Source organism: Lineus longissimus, chromosome 10, assembly GCF_910592395.1.
Source record: "Lineus longissimus chromosome 10, tnLinLong1.2, whole genome shotgun sequence".
NCBI lineage: Eukaryota > Metazoa > Nemertea > Pilidiophora > Heteronemertea > Lineidae > Lineus > Lineus longissimus.
This window is the reverse complement of record NC_088317.1, coordinates 18,442,311-18,466,420: the sequence shown is the minus strand read 5'-3', so window position 1 is coordinate 18,466,420 and position 24,110 is coordinate 18,442,311. Positions and strand designations below refer to the sequence as shown.

Here is a 24,110-nt window from a genome sequence, read left to right as displayed (position 1 = left end):
TAGAGCTCAATTCGATGACCACCAGAGGAAGCTCACCGCAGAGCCTCCAGTGGAATATACGCCGACAGGCACCAAGATACAATGGCGAGGTTCAATGGCACGTCCACCAAGCACCACATGATCTTAGCACCGAAAACAGAATAACAAGGCGAATGTAATGTATATTGAATAAATATATTTAGACCTTTACTTTGAAAGCACCGTTACCAAAGAATTACTAAAACCGCAGTTGTGACAATGTAAAGCTAGAGTGGTTAACTAATCACAGTGTTAAACTGCCATAATACATGTATATCTAAGATCTGAGGCCAGATTACAAAGACAGCGCACCATTATACCATGACAAATTAGCCTTGAGAATACAACAGTCTTTGCTTGAAGTTATCATTGGAACATGCAACTTTTCATTTTTGAGGGAATGCTACCCAACAAACATCTTGCTGAAAAGTCCTAAACATTTCTGTCAAATATTTTAACACTTTCCTGAATTTCCGAGCGAGGCAAAAAGTCCATGCCTGAATAACTCCTAACCAGCTAGGACTACGTGTTATCTTCTCCTTGTGCTCATAATCCTGATCACATTGTTCGTCTCACTCATCTCCTCTTGTTTTGGCACTTGTCTTTTCTTCCCATTTTCATCCGAAGTCTGAAAACCAGAATCAATATCATCAGATTGTCTTGTTCTTTGATTAAATGAGATTTCTTGAGCCAGGTGGCTCAGCCAGGACAAGAACAAAGCCAATACCCAAGTAATTAACATGAGAAGGTTGCATTTGAGTTCCCCTCCCTGGCAGAGGAATGAGACACAAGATACCTGGTACCTGACAGCCATGCCAGGGCAAGCGAAGGACACAACTCAAGTGATGATGATGAGTTGAACTCCTCCCTGAGTCATGAGAGAGTAATGAGGGCAATAACCTCAACTGACAACCAATGGTAGTGAAAGTGGGAACAACTGAGGTTCAAATGCTTTATGCCCTGCATGTATGGGACCATATCAATCATGTTAATAACATTACACCACTACTCACCTCAGCACGGACAAAATCTCCAGCTAGCAGCTGTATGGGAAAATGTATCATGACTTCAAACAATCCATCTACTGTAGTTCCCGGCTTCAATGGAATACAATCTCGTAATATCCCCGGGTCCTCTCGGTCTTTTCGTATCGACTTTAAAGTATCAAGGTCAGCCACAGGGAGAGCATGGACTGGGGACTTCAAACTCACTGCCTGGCAGAGAGCAGTGTGGACATTGGTGGAGCCATACCTACAATAGAGAAAATACTAAAAACAATATGTCCTGCCCAAAATGATGAACGTATTTCTAAAGACAAGGCTAAACAGAAGTCCTGGCCTACCTTTCAAAGACATCTTTAGAGACATGGTTGAGTTGGAACTCTTCCTGCTGAGATGGCTTGGTTAGAATACTGTAGTTTGAATCTCCAAATTCATAACGTATGACACCAGACTTCTGTAGCTGCTGGAGATCACATTCACTGATGGCACTCACTGGGATGGAAGGGATGGTCGGGTACTTCTCTTGTAAGCTGAAAATGTGAAGAAGTAGAATAATAATGGGCAGTGAGATTGCAAACAGAAACCACCAGGGTCTGTTCACCAAACTTGTTGGCTTGACTGAATTTCCCAATGGGTGTTTATACTAACCTGACTATGTTCTCATGTGCAGTGTCTGTATCAGCTTTATTGAGGACTAGGAGCATTGGGAAGCGTAATCTGAGGAACTCAGTCACAACCTTTCCCAGGATACAATCATTCCACTGTGGGAGCTTGGCCAGTTCCCTGAAGCATAAATATTTACAATTTGAAATGACCCCTATTTCTACGATAGCTTTATCCTGACAGGGGGCAATCAACCCCATTTTCTATTTCTCCAATATATTTCTGCTGTTTTGTAAAATCATTGACCGCCATGGTCTTCAACTGTGCAGAGAACAAAGTAAAGTGAAATTTTGAAAACGACTGCCATAAGTCATTTATCTAAAGTATTTCTTCAGCATTTGACCTACTTTTCATTGACACCAGCATTCTGGAGGGCTGTGTGTATCATAGCTCTGTTGGCTCGGTAACCAGTAAACATATCGATCAATTTTGCTGGCTTTCTTCGTATTGCATCCCATTTTCCCATGACGTTGTCATAAACCCAACGACTGAAAAGAGAAAAATAAAAGTTGGAAAAACTTCAGCAGTGGATCATGGTATATGTATGTGGTTCTTTAGAGACCATGGCTTAGCCTAGTCATATATGATGTTTACTTACTATATTTCATTGTTAAGCCATTGCACATCCAGCGAGGGATGGTAACCTACGGTAGCTTCCCCTTTCTCATTCGTACAGCCAGAGATGTCAATGATATGAATGAGGACATCAGCATCAACGAGATCATTCAAAAATCTGGAAAAATGAACATAGCGCAAAGCTGATAAAGTATTTCTTGAAAGTCAAGTTATCAGAAAATATCAAATCAGATATTTCAACAGGATTCTGCCGCAAGTTCACATTGACCTGCGATAAACCAGCAATGGAACCCTATCCAGAGGGAGTGAATTGATGCTACAGAAACCAGAGTAGGCTCTGGTCTGATGGGCCGGTCGGCAGCTCAGGCAATACACTGCTGACGCAGTGGCCTGTTGCCTGAAACAGACTACATGGGAGTCTACACAGGCAATTGCAAAACTTTAATAAGAGTGCAAGTGTTCAAAGTCCAAGATGATCGGACATAGTTTATGATGATGGAGGAATGTCCCTAGTGAGAACACTTCAGTTAAGGGTTAACATATTCAGGTTTACCTGTTGCCTCTTCCTTTGCCATCGGACGCCCCTGGCACTAGCCCAGCAACATCCTTCAGCAATGTGGGCATGTAACGATCTCCCTTGAAGTTATGGCCATGAGCTGAAAAGATTGATTATCAGTGACATTATAAAAGCAGCAAAGTCTTTAACCAAACTCACTGAGAGACGTCTTCACCTTTTGATCATAGCTATTGCGGCTTTGCCTGGCATGGCCAAGTCAATTGTGGCGATTGTAAATCAAAGTTTTCAAATCAGACAGCTACACACCCTCACCTGCATCACATCTTTTCTCTAGTTTATAACAAGGACAGGGAATTGTGTAGAAAGCCTTGCCAATGTTGGGCTCTATTGTTGTGAACGGATGAGCTCCAGTCTTGGCCAGCTCAAGAGTTGTTGCTGCGTTAAAGAAGGTTGACTTCCCTGCAGATGGCTTGCCCTGAAACAGAATCATGGCACACATCAGCTACTTTTTGCAAGTCAAACCAAACCAAAACTCAACTCACTGGCTAATCCTAATATCTGTTCACCAGGATACTAGAACACCTAGTTCAATACCAGTACAGCACATACTCACTATCCAAGTTGAGATGAAACTCAACGAGGGAAAATGTCTTGCCATAAGCGAATAAAGAAGGAGGAAGAGTAGGTGAACTAAAAATAACCAAATACTCACAACTAACCCAATGACGTAGTCCCATTTTCCTCCCTTGGTCTTTGCTTCGGTAAACTTTATCCCTGAACTGAGAAAGTCTGAAGTGTCTTCTTCAACCTATAAAATGTTGAAAGGCATCATATGGTACATTCATGTTTCTGAAGGCTTTTTGTCCATTGATGCCAGTATTGTCCAACTATTCACATTTCTAGATTTCTGTTTCTGCCAAAATGTCACAACCGTACTTTTGAATAACTCCCATTTTATCATGCTTAAGATAAACTTTCAATCATTCTCTAAATAATGGTTTACCTGTCTTTCCTCCACTTCATTATCCTGCTGACAGTCTGATACATTTTTATTGATCCATTCTTTGGCAGCCTCGACAAGTGTGAACACCATAACCATACCAACATTTTCTTCAGCCTGTTAGAAATGAAACAATTTCAAAGTAAAAGTGGTCTTATACCAGAGAGAATACTGGTTGTGACTTTGTCCTCAAAGGAAATGACAGCTTGTAGTAATAAATGATTATTGAATTGCTTACCACTAGATTGAGATTCTCCACTAAACCTTCGTGGTCGCCTGAAGTGAGGACACTAGACCCATTGGGAACTTCAATTCTTGGCACTACATTTGGGTATTCTGGAGGGTATGTGAGTTTCAGAAATACTGGCCCTGAAACAGAAATACATGTAGTTACAGTGTGTCAATCAGTCACATTTTGCATTGTAATTGTTCATCTGCTTAGAAGTACATTAGAATTCAGCAAATCTGCTCATACAAGGGTCCCACTGCAACATTGTCAGCAAATGAAATTACCTTTGAGGTTCTTTTCTAACTCTGTAATTCTCAACATGAAACATGGTGGACTCGTCGAGATTTCTGGAAGAGAAGTTAAATGGAAAACAGATATTAGGCTTGTTATCACTGACTGTCAAGGAATGTATCACAATCCACGCCAAAGTTGTGCAATACCAGGTTTGAAGCTGTGGCAGTATTGGGGACCTGGCGAAATTAGGTGTCAATTTCACATTTACTCAATTACAACCTATCTTACCGGTTAGTTCATCCTCATAAATTGATTTCAGAGCAATCAACTCTTCCATCTGATCTTCATGAGAGCAATCGGCCATTCTAAATATCCATCAGAGAAGAGAACTCACTTTAATAACAACGAATTTGTCAGAAATCGAAAAATTTCGACTGCTTGGCCACCATCTTGCAGACGAATTCGAATAGCTACAGACCAAAATTGTCTTCTTCTAATCTAAATTTCATGTCTTTAAGGATTTTAAATCTATCCGAATTATAGTTTTTCTATCTTTTATTTGCATACATCTTGGTTTAATGTACTATCAAAATATTAAATTGCAGAATTTTAAGTTTGTAAGAATCCTACAGATGCAGAATCCTAAAAGTGGTCTGCAAAGATGATGACCGAGCAACCAGAACTTTCCAAATTACCTGATTTATCAAAATTAAGGTTAATAACACTGCTTTTTTTAGTAATATCTTTCGTTCTAGATATGTGTTGTGTCTTGAAGCGTATGTGAAGCTTGTTGTTTCTACATTTAGTCGATGCACCGGTGCATAAATCACTGTCTGAGAATAGATTTCCCTAGCCCTTTGGCTTGTACACGGCTTTTTGTCGACTAATTTTCCGGATGAATGTGACCTTTTGTATCTATTATGTTTGTATCTGGGCAAAATCCAAGTGAAGGACGTCTCGGGACATGTTATGGTGTCCATCAAAGTTCCTACACAGAAAACCGCTGCTTCTTTGAGGGAGGGTGCATAAGACCGCCCCCCCCCCCCCCCGGCCTCCTGACAGACAATTGTCAAATTATATATTGATTTATTGGGACCAGTATTACTCACTAGACACTATTGTTCATTTTCAATTTTAGCCACAAACAGCGGAAAGCGTACCTAAAGAAAGTAAAGAGAAAGACCAAACGTCAAGAACAGGCAAAGAAAAGGGATTCTGCAATAGGGCCTGGTTAGTATCATGGCCACAGTGACCTCAACTGATCTGTCAGAGACAAGTTGTTGAAGTCTAAACAGAAAAAGTCTGTGTCAAAATATGACAGAATGTGTGACTGCATCGGAACTGGTTAATGTAAGTTTTTACTCTTTGACAAACTGGGAAAACAAACTAAGACAATGCCGTAATGATTCTACTATCTTCATCTTGTCTCTGCTGAGGGGGCAAGTTGTGGGTAGATGACAGACCCAGAACTGTGCCAAAAAGAATTAGCGGCATTTTGTCCTCTGCTAGTGATGGTGGTCTGGGAATAAGAGAGGTCATTGAATGGTGTCAGATATATTTATAACTATTTTGTTTCCAGAGGAAGAGGAAGATGAGGTTGTTCTGACACAAAGACAGATATATGAAGAAGAATATAAGAGGAAAAGAGAGCAGGAACTCGGGTAGGTTGTGGCAGTCCCTGACGAGATTGAGTGCTTGAATGGCATTTAAAATCTGTTAAAATCTCTGTATGGCTTATGACCAGACTTATTCGAATCTCCTGCCAAATGACATCACACGAGAACAAGTTGTCTGGTAGCATAGTGATAATCTGATCAGTCGGTCCTATTCTCAGGCCATGTCTCAATCAACCTGAATTTCTTTCTGTTAGGGAGTATGACCATCAGCAATGGTTGGAGAGGGAGAGACTTGCCCAGCTCGCCTTCAAGGCAAGGAAGGAATGGGAAGAAAAGGAGAAGATCAGATTAAAGGAACAGGAGGTAACATATATTTGGAGAGGGTCCTGTAGGGTCCAATTTCCAACTGACCAGGATTGAGGTTGTCAGAAAATCCTGAGATGAAAGAAAATATGTGTGTGTCTTTGGTAACTGTCTGATTTCATTTGAATCTTTCAATGAAGAAACAAGGTTGCTACTGGAGAGAACATATTGGGCCTGTTCGACATGATGAGACCAGTCATTTTTATGCTGCACCAAACAAAGTAATCTTGAAGGATGTGGCTTGCTACTGTAAACTGAGCCTTCTTGTCAAAAGGGGCACTAGGAAGTGTCAGCTGTGCTTGAACTACTTTCTGCTTCACCAGTCGGTCATTTTGGTCGTTCTCTTTCAGCAAAAGATCCGTGAAGAATGGGAAGAGAGGGAAAAGCGAGAGAAGGAGGAAGAAGAAAAAAGGAAGAAAGCTGAGGAAGAGAGAAAGAACAAGCAGGTGATGCGGAAGACACCAATCAGATATCCTGGCTAAAATCATCTGCAGATAATCAACTGGCTTAGATAAGATTAAATATATAGCAGTGTGGTGTGGATCTGCAGCTTTTACTTCAATATTAAGCTCTCTCTTGGCTAAACTTTAGCGCAATTGAGAAAAAACGTTTTGCTTGAAGTAAACAGTATTTATCTGTAGAATTGTCTGATCAGCTGTCAGTGTTCTACAGGTGAAGTCTGAATCTTTCATTCCTTCTTGTCGTATTCCTTAACTGTTATTACCCATCGAGCATCAGGATAGATGAAGCTTTTGACATATTGTGTATCTTTTTGAATATCTATTGACACATTTACACTCCCTAATGATCGATACTTATGCATGGAAGGATCAAATTTTTGAAGTTTATAGGAATATAACCCCATTGTCTGAGTATTCAAATCTTACTTACTTCGAAGAGGGACAAATGCATATTTTAATGGCTTCTAGGCTTTGCTCCTTATTTACCTGGTCATCTGATAGTATGATGAAAAACCAGAAAAGACATTTTGTCTGTATATACGTTGATGTTTTGCATTATTCTTGTCTTAACCCATCTGCTCAGCCTTACTTATCAGATATTGGTCCGGGTGACCCTCGTTTGTTTTAGGACAAGCTACTCAAGGAAGCAACTGCCCATGAGAACAAGGTGAGAAAGTATAAGATTCTGCTGCATGTGAAGGTGTAGGAAGTTCTGTTCTGAATAATGCACTCATTCTCCGGGATTCGCAAGTAAAAGCTTATTCAGAAATCCCTCCAGGAATACATTGCGTACATTTAAAATCAGCCATGACGTAGCCGATAATCACCACCTGACTATGGTATCCTGACAAGTCCCTGAAGCAACACCAATACAACTGATTGAGTGCTTCATGATTTGGAGCTTATCTTTTGAGTGGTATCTTCATAATGCTTACCTCGTTACTAATATCTCATGCTTGGTGTCCAGGACGATGGTACGTGGCACAACCCACTTGCACCTGTCAGATACGGGACGGAACGAGCTGTTGAGAAGTGTCCATTCTTCATGAAGACGGGAGCGTGTCGATTTGCTGAGAGGTAAGACAAAGATTCGACTCTTCCTATGTAGTTCGGTCTGACCGCAGGTTGTTCCTCTTATTTAAGCATCTTTTGCTCGTAAAACCCCCTAAAATATGTTGCAAATACCATGTTATTGTTATTGATAGTATGATGTGTCTTTCAGGTGTTCCCGAGCCCATGAGCACCCAGAATCCAGTGCTACCATCCTCTTCCCAGGAATGTACGCCCACTTCAGCTTGGAGAATGCGCTCAGAGATGAATACGACACTGGTAAGTATCCAACCCGATTTTATCATTCGAAATAGTTCTCAAAATTTTTCGCCATAAATTCATGTTGTTTTTCATCCATGTCCCCGTAAAGTTAGTCCTGGATGCAGGTTCCTGATGTCCAAAGTTCCTCTCTCAGGGCTGCCTGGTCTGGGTACTATCTCAGGATGTGGGTGATAGTCAGTGACTTGGAGTTTTACTCAAAATTGTTCTGAAATTTTTAGATATCGACCTGGAATATGAAGATCAGGATACGTACCACCATTTTGAGGAATTCTACAATGACGTCCTACCAGAGTTTAAGAAAATCGGCAAAGTCATTCAGTTCAAAGTTTGTCGAAACTATGAACCACATCTGAGAGGAAATGTTTTTGTACAGTTTGAGAAGTAAGTTCAGATGTTGATTTTGGTCTCAATGCTCCGGCTATTTTGATAAAATATAACTTCCTTGATGAACCTCAAATTCAAGAAACACTAAAACAGCAGTCCATGGTTGTGTTTATCGTCCAGTATGGCAGCACGTGATATCTTCTGCAGAATAAATACAGACCTGCTCAGAAAGAAGTGCTTGTGTCCTCATTGACATGTTATTGTTTATCTTCAGTGAGGCAGACGCTGTGACAGCCTACCAGTCTTTCAACGCTCGCTGGTATGGCGGCAGACAACTTCAGTGCGAGTTCTGTTCCGTCACTAACTGGAAGTCAGCCATTTGTGGTAAGGATCCTTCCTCAAGTTCTCTGTTAGACCCGGTGGAAACGAATCAAGTTCAGTCTCTCGATCACTTTTGGCAATATTCAAATTTAGTCAAGGCTATTTAATGATCAATAAAGACCCTGTTGTATAGGCGTGTGTTTTATGTATGTTGAGTCCTTGCTCAAAGCGCCCTCTCTCAAATAGATTGTTTGAATAGGTGTGATTTCAGCTGTGCCTTCTCCATAAAACAAGTTTTAACATCATTTGGGCAACCTATGATTCAAACTAAACCCTCAGATACATGTAGGTATGGTGTGATCAGTGAAGACCATTGGATTGCTAAGAACTTCAATATAGGTTCTATCAAACCATGTGGTGTGTGACCTCTCTCATTCTGTTTCTAGGTCTCTATGAAAGGAAGCGATGTCCCAAAGGTAAAGGCTGCAACTTCCTGCACGTGTTCCAGAACCCAAATCGGGAATTCTTCGAAGCAGATCGTGGGTTCAACGTTCAGTCGGAGAGATCGCAGAACTTCTCACAACGTGGTGGAAGTTATAGTCGTGGGCGTTATTCACGTAGTCGATCTCGGTCACGTGATAGGGATTACTCAAGGTCACGTGATAGGGATTACTCAAGGTCACGTGATACTAGGGATTACTCAAGATCACGTGATACTAGGGATTATTCAAGATCACGTGATACCAGAGATTTTTCAAAGTCACGTGATACTAGGGATTATTCTAGGTCACGTGAGACCAGAGATTATTCACGATCACGTGATATGGACTCGATTTCACGTGAGCGATATGATAGAGGATCTTCTGTAAGGAGTGAGAGACAGCGTTCACGATCTAGGGAAAGATACAGCTCTCGGTCGAGTAGATATAGGTCAAAGTCTAGGGACAGAGAGAGGGAAATGTCTAGAGATAGACATAGGTCAAGGACAGAGGACAGGCATGAGTCAAGATCTAGAGACAGACAACCTTCAGAAGCAAGGTCAACAAGAGATGACCTTAGGTCAGATTCAAAGCGTAAGGACAGTTCAGTTAGTTGTGCTAGGAATGAGTCAAATAATGATTACTGGTCCTCGAGTAAAAATGATTTTGAGCATGATTCTGTTTATGGAATTGACACTGATAGAAATGGCAAGAGTGACAAACTTGGGGCCAACTCTGAACAGGATAGTGACAGCTCTATAGAATCCTCTGTTACACATAGTAGTGACTTTTCCAAGAGACATAAGAAACATAAAAAGCATAAAAAACACAAGAAACTGCACAGCAAGGAACGAGTATGAGAAAACTGTGTGGAATGTGAGTTCTGGAACTCATCATATTACAGGCTGATGCCCTATTTGGTAATGGATCGAATTAAACCGGCCTTATTCAGTGTGGCAGTGTCTTTCAGACTCAATCTCTACTCTCCACTTGTTACTTTTCAAACAATAAGGTATTGGTAGGATATGTTCTACTTGACCCATACTTGCAATCCTAAGGCCTCTTCTGCCTTTGAGCCCAGGATAGTACATAGAAGTATTAGGTGTGCCTTACATAACAGATTAATACTAACTATGTAACTATAGATATGTACACAGTGGAGTACCAGTACCAGGCTGTCAGCATAAACCTATGAGTTAGAGGCTATCACCCATGAAAACAATTACAAGGGGTTGCTTGCCTAGAACAGTCTATCATTGCATTTATACACATTGTTGTCAAATTGATTGTTTATGCAAAATTAAATGTTTTAGGAGACAAATTGTGTTTATTTTTTGTTTGTTTCTCACTGAATATTGGGACGTCATCAAAATAAATACGACATACTCCAGAATTTCATATGATGATTTTTATTTATTTTCAAATTCTATCGCTTTGCATACGACAACAAAGTTACAATATTGTAAGGTATGTTACAGAAGCAACGTGGAGAATAAAAATGACTTGGAAGATGAAGAAAAGTGCACATCAACAAGTTAAGTTTTACTGTTGTTTCACTGATCTAAGACTGGTTTACTAATTACAGCAAAGTCGAAACGAAGGCCAAGCCTGGAAATGGTTCATGACCACTGGACAACTAGGATCCACCAACCCATTGTCCATACAAAGTGAACATGTTGAAGGGCATCGCGTGGCGGCCATGTACATAATATCTGGCTTGGAATACTCGGAACACCGGTCATATATTGGTGAAACTTCAGTATTGACAGGAGACCTCAGTGCATCCTGATGTCATCAACCTGTATCCCAGGATGACCTCAGTGAGGGCTTGACTGTTATATCGTGCCTTCCAACATTACGTGACTGAGGAAAACTCCAAGGTTTGAACCCAGGACCACTGGATTAGTTAGGAGTTCAACATAATGCATTGGAATAATGACGGATCATGTCCCTAAATTGGTAACTTTCAGATAAAAGCCTCAAGGGGTGAAGTAGGCCTACTCAAACTCTGCCAACTTAGGGGGTCAGACTCAGGTGATGAAGACGTTTCGTCTTTGATATTCAAGAGGCTATCCCAATAAGTTGATGAAGTTCTGTCCATCACTGGCGGCACTCATCTGCAAGAAGCAGGTTCTATGCATGTAAGCTTTACTATGCATCAACAGAGGCCTAAAATAAATAATAAATACATTTAATGAAATAATATCTATAACAATGGATAATTATATACAACGTTATATACATCAAACAGCATTAATATAAAAGAGTATATTCATAGAATAGAGTCTTGACTAGATATGTTCGCCGTGAAAAACTTGGAAGTTAGTGCCAAATATACAGAACTCATTTTAATTTCACCCCTCCTGATATATAAGAGCTGTTCAACTGATAGAAACTTTTTGGGCGATTAACAATGTTACACACAACTGCCACTGAAATAAACTGTGCTCCGCCGTATAAAAGATAAGAGAGAGTGGTGAATTCAGTTCAACCCTGGCCCATTTTGTTTGGACTTGGAGCATAAATTCTAAAGATGAGATCAACAACTATCGACCACTTAACTACATGTACAGCCTCGTCATTTTACGGAGCTGTTAATTTCCTCTAGTCGACTGACAAAAGTGCATATTCTTCACATTACAAGTGCATGTACTGTTGACTATAATATAAATGGTGACCTACATCTCTAAAGTGCAAAAGTGTTAACCAAAACATGTTTTGTACAGGTAGCACCTTACAACATGCATTTGAAGCACATTTGGCAAATAATTAATCAATGAACAATTCTCAGTACTTTCAATTTATCACTGGATAATGTTTTTCTAACAACTTTGGTATCAGAATGTACATTTCCAGAAGGGGCACATTCCTTCCAAGGATCAGCAAGATAAGTGTTTTAGCCATGCATATTCATCTACGAAATCAATTTTATCATAAACAATTATATTTGTACAACAGATTTTGGAATGATGAAAATAAATGCAGTCCTGGTCAGAGGAATCATCTCTCACTGCTTGCAACATTCAAGCATGATACATTAGATAAGTAGGCCTTGTGGTACATGTACGGTATGTATCATGGCTGAAGGTTGCACACTGCAGGTAACGTTACTTCTGGCCGATGCAGTACGGAATGACATATCTCAGTGTCACAGACTTAAGTAGGTAAATATGGATTATTTTGATGCCATCAATCAAAGAGAATTGCATTGGATTTATTATGCAGCAAAGTTCTTGGCACAAAGTCTAATATCGACTTGACCTCCCGCCGTTACAATTCAACTGATTGTGTTTCCTCGTAAGATCTCTTGAGAACTGTTTTCTCGGCAGATATCACGCTGCTCACGATGGTCTCGGCACCGGTGATACTTCATCAGTCATGTATGCCCTTTGTTGGCGTAACATATGGAATCTATTAAAGAAATTGAAAAGTTGACGGTGACTGTGAAAAAGGGAGATCGGTGGCATAGTGGTGATAGTGTTGTAGGTTCAACTCTTAGAAGAAAAGTTATCTTTATCTTTGTGCCCTTGGGCAAGTCACTTCACCCTTATTACTTCTCCGAATAGTATTAATGGAAACCAGTTCTGACTTGGAGAACTGGCCTACAATGTGGAAGCATCCCATCCAGGAAGAGCGATACTCCTGATCACTTCATGCTATCAAAGCTGTAGAGGCATCAGCCTGGTGAGCTAATCTTTTCTACCTGTAGCCGTGTAGCTTTCACTCACTTTTCATACAAAGACAAACTGACATCAACTCACCTTCGCAGGAAAAGCCACATGACATACCCGAACAGATCGAGAACTCCAAGTGCCAGGATGTAGGTCAGCACGATGCAACAGATATAGAACAGAAGCTCTCGTACCGCGTTGACATATTTTGCTGATTGCAAACGGTACTTGGCTATGTAAGCATACTCCTCGAATCTGAAATCACAAGAATCAAATCAGTCCTGAGTAACGAGGACTTCTACAGTACAGTAGAACCACTCTTAGTGGACACTTCTGTAATCAGGACACCCTCACTATGAGGAAATAGATTTTGGTCCCATATTGGTAATTCCCCTCAATCTGATATATGTTATAAGGACACCTCTGTGAACTGACACCACCTGATACAATCACAACTTCCCTTCACTTTTGAGGATTAACGATTACCAAAAGATAATCTCTCTTGAACTTCCCTTTATCAATATCAACTTTTGTATAGACCCTTTGCCTTTAAAAAAGGTGGGTCATGATGCTGACGAGACTGTTAATAGATTGTTGGACTTACTTTCCATAAAGTGTTGGTATAATTCTTGGGAGTTGACAGCCACTAAGTTTGGCCGTCACAGTCTCATAACTCCACTTATCACAGACTCTCGTGTCACCTGACCACTTGCAGAACTGATCACACAGTTTTGATTCATCCTCACAATGAAGTCTATTGTGAGTCTGCAGTAGCGTCTGGTAGTGCTGGAGTCGGGCATCGACAGAACGCTCGTAGAATCGGAGATCAACATTGTTTATTCTATCTGCGTTTGAGGATACTCGGGTGTTTGCTATTCTGTGATTGGTTGAGAGAGGGGTCACCTGTAATGAAGTGCAAAGGTTAAAGTTTTCCCCTCCTAGAAGTAAAACAACCTCACATCCCTTAATATGCATTTGTTTTAGCAAATCTAGGCATAATCAAGACCTTTTTAAATCCGGAGGTAATGTTTTACTAAGGCTCAGCTGTACGTCATCCCTTGACCAGCTCTTGCAGAGTCCTTAAGGTAGTCTAGTCTACTCCACTTACCAAAGTGTCAAAATATCCCAACTTCTCCAGCGTATCAAGGGTGACGAGCTTCTCCGAATGTCCCAGGAACAAGAGGATCATGAACACAGCGAAACATGTACCAACCATCTTGGGCAGGAACTCACTCTTCACAGTCTGCAAAGCAACGAGAGGGAATCAGATTTGTATATAATCCTATTCCATGGTGCACAGAACCTGAGGTCAGTGTCCAAAATGTAGGCCATTCCATTTAAGAAAGATAGAAGATAACTGAACTCACCAGTAAGACCGTCCTCTTCACAGAATTTAGACATTTGCCAACACAGTGTGTTTGACTGGAGGAATTCTGATCAACTTCTGAAAGTAAAGAAAGTCATGGCCACCTTCAGTGTCGCTAATGATGCCGTAGAAAGCCATCGTAAACAACGTAATCAGGCCTTGGAATGTCCAATACTGGAGTAGTGGAAGGGACAACTTACTCTGAAAGTTTCAGGTGTAACAATTTCACATCTATACCAAGTGATTCATTCTATCAAGGGAGGCAGATTTAGAATCAACAGCCTTACCTAGTTTGCCTCTGCAATCAAACTCCACAGGATAACCATACAAAATCTCCTTTGAACAATCAAACGTCCTCGCAATCCGATGCAGCAGCCACAAGAAGTCGATGACAAGAAGAACCGCCAAAATCAAATTGATGTTTACGATGCTCAAGTCGGACATCTGGCGTGCTGATGGTAGACTTTCTGTCTGGCTGATGTACGAGAGCGTCTCATTTTCCATCTCTAGTAACCAGATGTTGTGAGGAAGACGCACGTCTGAAGGTTTCACAGGCGTGAACTGGAACTGAGGTTTCTGAACAAATGGGATTGGGAAGTCGTTGACGTTTGGCATTGGGATATTGGACCTCATTTTCAAGTCTGAAATAAAAAGATAAAACTGTTTACAACAAAGTTATTTACCATCTTCAGGGTTAACAGACAGCTCGACTATTCTCCTAGTGGAAATACTTCAATGCCCGAATGGACATTTTTCCTGAAACACTATTCACTGGACTTACTTTAATGCCGTTTATTCAAAAAGAAACTCCACTAAGTCGTCATATAAAGAGTTTGTGATCAAGCTCAAGTCTCTTGTCTAATACTACTTGACGCGAACAGGATTAGCCTACCTGTGAATGTGATGATAAATGGTCTCAGACGAGCTGAACCTTCAGCCACCTGATGGAACCTTTAGCCAAGAAGGAACTGCTTCTCTCCATATCAAGGGAATATTACAACAATACAAACCTGCTGAAAGATGAGTCAGCTCTGTCTGTAGCCCCACCCAGTCCATGAATGGCCTGATGAGACTCTTGCCCCGATTACGTCTGGTCTGCCGCACGCTATCATGAATCATCCGGGCAGCAGACAACCAGCGATTCTTTTCAACATCCTTATAAGTCTGGCGTATGTCCCGTATCAGATTGAAGACCATTTCGTCAGCGTAGCGGTTAAATTCTTCTCTGAATGTTCTCAGAGTCAGTGTGAGGTTTTGGACCATTCGTCGGGTATGCTGAACTGCGGCCGTACTCAGAGCCAGCTGGATTCTGGTCTGGGCGCTCTTCATGGGAATAGAATGCATTGCCTGAAACAAATGAATGACTAATGGTAAGGTACCATATGATAAGTGTGGCGGAGGGAGGGCTGATCTTAAAGGCTTCCGACTCATTATCCAATACATGTATAGCTGATGACGGACTATTGGCCATGGCCAAACATGCAATCAAAAAGGCCAATAAGCCCAGGTGGCACCCAACCATGGTTGCACACCACATACTACTCAAGTGAGAACAGAATAAGAAGAACGAAATGATGAGATGAAAAGTCCGACAGATAAACTTACCTGCTCGAAGATCTTATGCATGGCTTTCATTTGGTCTTCGCACTGACGTTTAGTATGGTCCACCATCGCATTCTGGCGCTCAAGCTCCTTGTCTACGAAGCTTCTCATGTCTGCTATTTCGTCATACTGCCGTAAGACGATCTGGTCGGCGTGACGGTAGTATTGCTGCATGGTTTTGATTGGGTTGCTGGAAGGATTAAGGTTACACAGTCAGTGCTGCACTTAATTGGTTATTGTTACAGAGAAAGAAGACTAAGGTTCTGCGGGTTAGGACCTCTTGCTTAAAGGGCCATCACTCTACCAACTAAGCTCAAGGGAAATCCCCTCTTGCCGTGGCTAGCATGCCACCACATCAACACAGCTAATGGAATCTTTAAAATCAGGTGATCAAATCTTCTTTTGATAGTAAAGTATACTTACACACTAATGGCTCGACATATGAAGAAGACCACAGTGAGAGTGACTGTCAAGGAGTAGGCCGTCTTATACACCACATACAACACTAGGAACACGAGGTGACTCTTCTTGAAAGTGTTGTTTTTCTGTTTGATATGTTCTGGAAATAGATCATCGAACGAATCAGTCCAACATGTCTGATGGAATGATTGAAAGCTGTATACTGTGTCCTTGCTCAAGACATAAAAAGATGGACTGCTTCCCGACTGTTGGAACTTACTTAGGCTACTTCATATAGGAACCTACATATGTTGTACCGCTTATGACAGGCTGCGTATCCAAAGACTGGTCCCTTGTGGACTTGTGGCATTGTTTCCATAGTCTCCACAGCATGTTCCCTGGTACAATCAGGGGAATTGTCCAATAAGCCTAACAGAGGTTCATACTGTGGGTGGCATGTCACATGAGAACATGGAAAGAGGATAACACCACAAGTGAACAGTCTATGGAAAGCAGACTCTACCAGAACTGCTGAAGTATGATACAGCATCAACATTCTTACCATGGACAAGTGTAAACAAATAGAATCCTGTCTTTAGTCTCAGGTGATGCTGTACTAAGATGAGAAAGTGTCTTACTTGGTTTTGTCACCTGTCCAGCAACCAGCAAACATAACAGTACCCCGATGGTGATGACGAGCGCTGCCAACACCTTGCTGGGGAACCTCATCGGGAACACAGGCTCAAGTCGCTCATCTGCCATGTCAACTGAAACACAAATCATATACAATATTAGATGATATTTCAAATTCTTGAAAATTGGTTGTCACCAAACGTTCCTTACTCTTGTGTATGGTTTGGCGCCAATGCACCATATTCATAGACCAACTGGCCAACAGCCTTTGACCTTATCAGATGATGATGGTGATGAAGATGAGGAAGATGATGAGGGTGATGTCGATGATGATGATGTGGCTTATTCTGGCAAGTCCCTCTCCCTTGAGCCAGGAAGAAGGAGCTGACTGTCAGCTCCTTCCCACGTGGATAGAATCTTTTGCTTGCCCTGCAGAACATACAACAACAATACCTTTCTATGATATAGTTTTTTATGTCTCATTAAAAAGACATGCCAGTCTAAGAAAAGTGGTATGCCCAAGAAATACAGGAATGAAATCCTGATCATTTACCTCTAATAGGTGTGCGAGGCTCCTCCGCCGGCCGGAATAACGTCACCTGTGCTTTGCCTAACGTGTCCTTGATCTCAATGATGAACGTTTTGTTGATGGGAACCTTCATGTCCGCCGGTATGTTGAACTGGATATTGAACTTATACGGACAATTCACCGCGACTTCTTGGTCGTAGAGAATGACGGAGGGGTATGCCTTATCTCGCACTGTTGCTCTGAATAAACCTACAAGGAGAGAATTGAAATAGTATAACAGAGACAGCTGACACCCTGAATAAACCTCTGAATAAACCTACAAGGAGAGAATTGAAATAGTATAACAGAGGCAGCTGACACCCTGAATAAACCTCTGAATAAACCTACAAGGAGAGAACTGAAATAGTTGACTAGAGGCACCTTAAGCATGGTACGAGAATCAAACGTTTAACAGAAGTCTTTGGATCCTAACCCTGGAAGTGACCACTTTGCCTGTTTAGGTAGATCTCAGCAGCACTTATTGGGCTAATAATTCCACATGTCAACCTAAAATCACAGCTTTACAGGACTTCCATCAGGGATGCCAATGAACGAAGGCAAAATGTCTGAATTTGTTTCTTCTTAAAACCTTTTGCTTCCATCAGCAATCCATCCAGTTTTGAAAATTCAAAGACTAAAAGAGAGTTGAGACAGACCGTTCCTGAAGTCTGCCTAAATTGTGGACTTGACATCCCTGTTCTGTAGACTTTCATGTCAACTCACCTGGGCACTTATCCACCTCACCATAAACCTTCATCAACCAGTTGTTGTCTTCGATCAGAATCCGCCCACTTAGACTCTCCCTCAGAACCGATGCCTTCTTATAGAACGTCTCTAGAATGGACACCGCCTTGGGAATGGTGAAGAAGATGAACGGAGGTTCTGACGCATTCAGAATACGGTATTTCCCAATGCCAAGGAATTCCACGTTTAGCGTGTCGATGGCGCGGAACGGTGATGAATTCGCTATGACAAGTTTTGACATCACAGTCGAGTTACACTCAAACTGACCTGGAAACGAAATAGCTACTATGATTATCGTGGTTCAGGTCAGCATCACAATTCAAAATATGTTCAACTCTTTAATCTCTGTGTCCTTTAGCAAAACACCTAGAATATTGAGTCGAGAGCATAAGAGTTTAAATCTTTGGCTCATTACTGCTCTTTAGACAACATCTGGGTGATTTGTACTATAGGAGGTAACCGCAGCTCTCAGAGGAAACCTATAGATACTGTTGAAGGGAGTCGACCTCTTGATTACACTGATACTGACTAAGGAATCAAACCCAGGACCATGGAAGTGACAGGTGCTACTGTTTGCATTGGCCACTTTGACAGCACAAGACACCTTAACTTGCTTGTTTCTCTACCTTAGCCTGTTACCCAAACTGCAGGAACAAGTAGATGCCACAATACACATCATACCTTTAGGAGAAGCCATCTATGCGCCCTCTGATCGTAGGATGTGGTGCTTGACCATCCTTCATGATCAAACTTACCCCAGTTCTGTGAATTAATCCCAAACGGCACCAAGGGTTTGACCTTGAGCTTGCCACTGGAGATAGCCGCACTACCAATAGGAGACCCACTGTCATCATAGTACCCAGTCTTCAGGCGTCTCTCCCCGGAGTATCCCTCAACCAAATTAGGTTGCGGGTCGATCTTGGTACCAAAGTGGATGTTCAAGAAGTTGTGCTGGTCTATACCTTCCTTGATGTATGGACCATCCTAAAGAGAAGTGTAATATTATTACTGTCTTTGTTAAAATAATTTGAAATCTGCAGCAAGCAGATCAACTGAGATCTTGTAAACTTGTAGGAGTTGATGTCAAGGGCCCAAATAGCTGTGTCTAGATAGGTGGTGGACCCAAAAGTGGATGGCTACAGAAATGTGTTTGATGTGGGTTTCCTAGCTTCTTTACTTTCTTAAGAGGCTGTTTAACTGAAAACCTATGTCATGGTCTACTCTTCTTGAGATCTATGTGGGGAGGGCAGAACCTTCGACCTACCTGAATTCGGCTAGTTGAGAAATTGGCAACGACCACACCACCCTTGATGAGACTGTACCCCAACTCATAGACAACCTGGCCCTGTTTCGGCTGGATGTGGCAGTGGAACTTGTTCTTCTTCTTGACAGGGTAGAGAGGAGTCAGTTGGAACTCGGCGATGTTGCCTGAGATGCACCTAGAAGACATGGAACGAAATAGGTCAAGGGATGAAAAACCACCCTTGTAGCGAGAGGCAGATGTTCTGGGTCGTGACAGTTATGAGTTTTGTGTCAATGGGAAAGTGGTATTCATCTGATTCTCTTCAAACACAGGCTTTTTCAGAGGAAGTCACTTCATAGAGTTGTGCCTGTATATACTACACAAAAAGTATTGGTAAAAGAAGCCTAAGAATTACACAATGCGTTACAGGACCTTCTGACAGAAGTTTGCCCATTTTAACATGCTACTGCTTCACCAATGAAAAGTGAGGTCAGTTCTAAAAAAATCTTCAGAGAGTGTCACAAAGACTCCCCAACTACAGCAAGAGGTCAAAAGCTCCAGTTGGGGTAAATGGCTCTATAGCTTTACCTCATCGGTTTACAATCCTTAGCATAATAGCCATTACACAAGTTGGTACAGTTATCAGTTGCACAACACGTGTAGCAGTACTCCAGGCGCGGTGAGTAACCGTTGTCCGACTCGTCGGGTGTGATTGCGCAGGAGCTGCTGGGAGGCTTGCTTTGGATCATGCGGCCGCACTGGTCAGAACACGCCTGGCACGAAATACGCAACTTGTCGCACCTGCAAAAGATGGACGAAATTGTTTCAGTAAATTTCAAAATTACATATGCATTGATAAAGAAATGTGGGTGATTAGTGCTCCAAACTTGGTCACAATATTTTAAGACGTAAATTCTGGAATAGACTTTGAAGTAATTATGACTCCTACAAAAGGTGGCTATCTCATGTTTTTGGACACTCAAATTCAGGTCTTATGGTGGAGTATTAATGAAGTTAACAAGGAGAAAATGGAGCAATTTCTGGTTCTTTTTAACATAACTAAGATTTTAGGTAGTTTGAACATGTTGAAGATTTTGGTAACTTAAATGGACTTTTGACAAAAGAAAGGACAGTAGCTGACAGAGTGGTGTGAGAAGAGAGTATTCTGCCACCTTGAGTTTTATGATTAAAGTTGGTTGGACAAGATGGCAGATGGATTACAAATTTATTATGGGTATATTATTGCATTGTTCCCACATTATTGTGGATAACATCATGATAGCATTGTTGTACAGATGACACTTGAAATACCAACAGATAGGCTTGCGGCCAGAAGGCCGTCTGAGCCTGTGTTACCCCATACTACAGCGACATGCAAGAAAGCAATGCAGGTGCACACCCATTCAGTATTCATAAGCAGTTTTACAATAGTTTGGTTCCCAGAGAATTTAATGTAGACTTTGGGTTCTCAGGATCTCAAGGCAGTTCTCTCAGAGTTGATAGTATTCAAACTGGGACTTGGCACTTTGTTCAAGGCCGGACCATACTCTGTGCTGAAGAGGACATTGTACCATGATTGTGACATCACCAAGTGCACCATCTGTTATATGATTCACAGCTTCTTGGACTTGAAAACGTGTTCTTTCGGCACAACGAGCGCTGCCGCTGTATGAGGGGTAACTCAATGGGTGCTCACCTAGAGCATGGTCATGCAACATAGCTGGAACAACGGGCAACGGAGCTAGTTGGTATGCCAAGTGACAGCCATACTGTAACTCAAGTGTTTGTGACATATAACCTTTTTATCATGGAATCAGGGAGGTGGTTAAGTTTGAACAGAGTTGGGGGCCAATTCGATGAAATTAGACAGTGGAGAACATGTTTCATAACTTCAAGCCTTAGCCACTATATCCAAAGTTGCTACCAATTTAAGTAGTGCTGCTAAATTCTTTGAGAACAGAGATTTTTTTATTATTGCTATCATATTTTATACTTACTATAATGTTATGAGGTAATCATTTATCACAAGCTATATGTTAGCAGATACTTACTAAGTTTTAGCTAGGGACACTGGCATTAGGACACTGGACAGACCATCCACCGTAAGCGCTACCTGGGACTATTTACAAGAACTAGCTGAACTTCACACACGTGTAACATTGCTTTAAGCCAACAATAAAGCCATTGATTAAACCTTGATATAGTTACTGATAATATCAAATTGATATCATCTTGGTCATATCTGATTTTAGTTTGCAGTTTACCAAAAACATTTATGAACTGCATACTGGTGGTATGTTGAGACGAATGCAAAGTTTATTACTCATATTTATATCTTAAACTTTGAGGTCACATTCAAGGCATACATCAGGTTATTTAAATGGAGCAACACACTGTCTTTTATACATGATATCAAACTAACACTTGTCAAGTAGTTCTTGCAACACAGCCAGAAAAAGTTGGTATCTGTTTTATTTGTTTAAACCGCACTCCTAGCATAAGTCAAAGTTTACAATAAGAAGCCATGCTGCGTAAAGTTTTGAAAGGGACAAATGCAGAAAAATGTATTAATTAACATGACCATTCCTATGAAATACTGGATGGTTTTGAAGCAATGTATGCGGGTATCTTTTAAAGGCAGTTTCATGATAAAATTCAAGAAGTTTAAAGGGATGTATACCTTAATGAGACATTGTCAAAAGAATATTCTTCTGAAAGGCTGAATATTGAACAAAAATATTAGGAATTGAACTCAATGGATTTTAGAGATATGAAGGATCGACCTTATTTCCTATTAGCTGGAATCAAAGACAACTTTCAAAACATCTAGAACAACGTTTTTCATTAGCTTCATTTATAACTTCTAGTTTTATCCCTTAATTAGAACTTATAGTACTTAATACTATAATATTTTTATCTTTCTCAACAGGAAAACCACTCCATCATATTAAGAGGTTGACCTCCCCAGTTCGGTTTTTTTTACAAATCTAAAACTTTATATCCTCATTTCACTAATAGCATCCTGAACTTAACATTTTTGTCACGTTGACTGAAGTTCCACATTGATATTGAGTCAACTGTACACAACTAGCTACAAATTCACTATATCATCTTAACCATGTTAACAGCAATTTCACAACTTTCCAGCCCTTTTTAGAATTACACTTAGTTTTAAACTAAACTGAAATTAAAGCATGTAAATTATATATAAATGAAGATTTGAGGAAGTTTTGACTATCTCAAAAACAAACATTGACAAGACAAGGGGACAAGACGTGACAATAGTTGTGTACTTTCAGACACCTCTGATGAGGTTTCTAAGCAGTTTTTACAATGTAGTTGGCTATAAAGTGGACTGTTTTTAGTCTCCATTTTAAAGCACGATGATAGGCATTTAGACTCTTTTTTACAGTCCAAAGACAGCGCCTGATGGAATCTTTTGGCATGATAGAAAATCACAATTGTAATGTTAATAGTGCTCAACAACTGAACTCAAATGCAAATGCATTTAGCATAACAGCAGGGAGACAGGGGACTATGTACATTTGGTTGTGAAAGTTGAAGTGGGTAGAATTCATGTTATGTACAGCATGATATTCTCTGAAGGTCCATACAGGATCTTTATTACATTGGTTTCTTACCAAACTAGAACCCTTTGTAACTTAGGCGATGGCCAGAATGGACCTGACTGTTTAAGCTTGACGCATCTCGATACAAATATTTCAGGAATATGAATCTTATCAGACCGAATATCAAAGAACACATGTAATATAATCATGTTTATATATATATTGAAGTTTAGAATCATGCAATGAAACCTGAAAATGCATAGAAAGTGATAGATAGGGGACACAACAGTTCCCAGTCAAAGAATAGTTTTATACCTGAACTTGTAAAGATAAGATATATCGGCGGAACCCCAGTCTCACTCACTACTCTTATGACTGAAATAGCTGATATGGGCTAGTTCACCCAAGAGAATCATTTGTTGATTACCAGAGTACTTAACATGCTAAGCCAATATCCGAGTCAAAAGTGACATTTCGCTAGCATGCTTAAACTTTAGTTATGCATAGGTGGATAGCATTTTGACTGTTGGGATTGCATGTTAAAAACTCAGGCACTGAGTTACAGATTCTCCAGTGGGTACAAATCTATGAACGCTCGTGTTTGGTGAGACAATGTAAATATGATATCGTTCACACGCTGATGATGCAAACATGTGCACATAACTCGGACGACACATATAAAATGGCACGCACAAACACACATACAAACAAACATGTTAAATACATAAATATATGGGAACGCTACGCTTATTATATAGATCATTCGGTTTAGAAAGCTGCTAGAATCTATGGCCTAAAGTCGCAAGCACATTATTGAGAAAGGTTAACAGTTAAACCAGTATTAAGTGTGCAAATTTAGTTAGGCCACACCAATTGCATTGTTGTGTAAAGAATTTTGTCAACCCTGAAGGAGATGCTGCTGGTAAAAAAACATAATTTTCACATTACATATGGCCAAAGTGTTCATTTTCCCCTGAACATTACCAGCAGTCCTGCAGCAAGTGGGCGATTCTGTTAAACACACAAACGACTTGGAGTGGCCTTAGACAATAAAGAGATAGACTATAGACTAAAGGAAAAGCCAGCCATTCACATCGCCTGGTTTACTTACTGGTTCAGAGTATAGGAGCTGAAAGTAACAAAGAGTCGAACATATGACAAAAAGCTAAAAGAAAATAGGA

The 24,110-nt window shown here is 40.8% G+C and overlaps 3 protein-coding genes across 17 annotated transcripts in view; 1 reads left to right on the top strand and 2 right to left on the bottom strand.

Moving 5' to 3' along the window:
* Positions 1-155: 155 nt before the first annotated feature.
* LOC135494786 (uncharacterized) lies at positions 156-4,680 on the bottom strand. 2 transcript variants are annotated; one of them, XM_064783063.1, is made up of 13 exons: positions 4,527-4,680; positions 4,289-4,351; positions 4,014-4,144; positions 3,779-3,892; positions 3,488-3,583; positions 3,088-3,250; positions 2,812-2,914; positions 2,281-2,415; positions 2,030-2,170; positions 1,668-1,802; positions 1,361-1,549; positions 1,032-1,269; positions 156-646 (listed from the first exon to the last, which is right to left on the bottom strand). In XM_064783063.1, the coding sequence occupies exons 1-13, from the start codon at positions 4,600-4,602 to the stop codon at positions 548-550; spliced, it is 1,683 nt and encodes a 560-aa protein (XP_064639133.1). In that variant the 5' UTR covers positions 4,603-4,680; the 3' UTR covers positions 156-547. The 2 variants fall into 2 exon arrangements, with proteins under 2 accessions (XP_064639133.1, XP_064639135.1); XM_064783065.1 differs by having other exon boundaries at positions 4,633-4,651.
* Positions 4,681-4,874: 194 nt separating this feature from the next.
* LOC135494710 (U2 small nuclear ribonucleoprotein auxiliary factor 35 kDa subunit-related protein 2-like) lies at positions 4,875-10,476 on the top strand. Its single transcript, XM_064782950.1, has 11 exons — positions 4,875-4,952; positions 5,377-5,468; positions 5,818-5,899; positions 6,109-6,217; positions 6,568-6,663; positions 7,307-7,345; positions 7,646-7,755; positions 7,901-8,007; positions 8,229-8,391; positions 8,609-8,718; positions 9,102-10,476. The coding sequence occupies exons 1-11, from the start codon at positions 4,900-4,902 to the stop codon at positions 9,992-9,994; spliced, it is 1,854 nt and encodes a 617-aa protein (XP_064639020.1). The 5' UTR covers positions 4,875-4,899; the 3' UTR covers positions 9,995-10,476.
* Positions 10,477-10,527: 51 nt separating this feature from the next.
* The window catches only part of LOC135494709 (uncharacterized), a 103,713-nt gene continuing 90,130 nt past the window's right edge, over positions 10,528-24,110 (bottom strand). For 11 of the 14 annotated variants that reach the window (XM_064782933.1, XM_064782942.1, XM_064782944.1 and 8 more), the window contains 16 exons: positions 24,041-24,058; positions 19,949-20,161; positions 19,382-19,556; positions 18,873-19,101; positions 18,097-18,384; positions 17,359-17,583; positions 16,811-16,939; positions 16,197-16,332; positions 15,777-15,963; positions 15,182-15,518; positions 14,459-14,812; positions 14,173-14,249; positions 13,914-14,048; positions 13,410-13,708; positions 12,896-13,060; positions 10,528-12,545 (listed from right to left, as the gene is read on the bottom strand). In XM_064782933.1, the coding sequence (XP_064639003.1) occupies positions 12,476-12,545; positions 12,896-13,060; positions 13,410-13,708; positions 13,914-14,048; positions 14,173-14,249; positions 14,459-14,812; positions 15,182-15,518; positions 15,777-15,963; positions 16,197-16,332; positions 16,811-16,939; positions 17,359-17,583; positions 18,097-18,384; positions 18,873-19,101; positions 19,382-19,556; positions 19,949-20,161; positions 24,041-24,058 (3,037 nt within the window). In that variant the 3' untranslated portion in view covers positions 10,528-12,475. The remainder of the gene's footprint in view (positions 12,546-12,895; positions 13,061-13,409; positions 13,709-13,913; positions 14,049-14,172; positions 14,250-14,458; positions 14,813-15,181; positions 15,519-15,776; positions 15,964-16,196; positions 16,333-16,810; positions 16,940-17,358; positions 17,584-18,096; positions 18,385-18,872; positions 19,102-19,381; positions 19,557-19,948; positions 20,162-24,040; positions 24,059-24,110) is intronic. The other 3 variants (XM_064782938.1, XM_064782941.1, XM_064782943.1) reach the window with 1 other exon arrangement.

Coding starts and splice junctions, on each gene's coding strand:
- LOC135494786 (XM_064783063.1), bottom strand. CDS start 4,602: ATGGCCGATTGCTCTCATGAAGATCAGATGGAAGAGTTGATTGCTCTG. Junction 4,145..4,288: donor GTTAGAAAAGAACCTCAAAG/GTAATTTCATTT, acceptor TTTCTGTTTCAG/GGCCAGTATTTCTGAAACTC. Junction 647..1,031: donor GAGATTTTGTCCGTGCTGAG/GTGAGTAGTGGT, acceptor TCTGGTTTTCAG/ACTTCGGATGAAAATGGGAA.
- LOC135494710 (XM_064782950.1), top strand. CDS start 4,900: ATGATGACCGAGCAACCAGAACTTTCCAAATTACCTGATTTATCAAAA. Junction 7,756..7,900: donor GCGTGTCGATTTGCTGAGAG/GTAAGACAAAGA, acceptor TGTGTCTTTCAG/GTGTTCCCGAGCCCATGAGC. Junction 8,719..9,101: donor CTGGAAGTCAGCCATTTGTG/GTAAGGATCCTT, acceptor TTCTGTTTCTAG/GTCTCTATGAAAGGAAGCGA.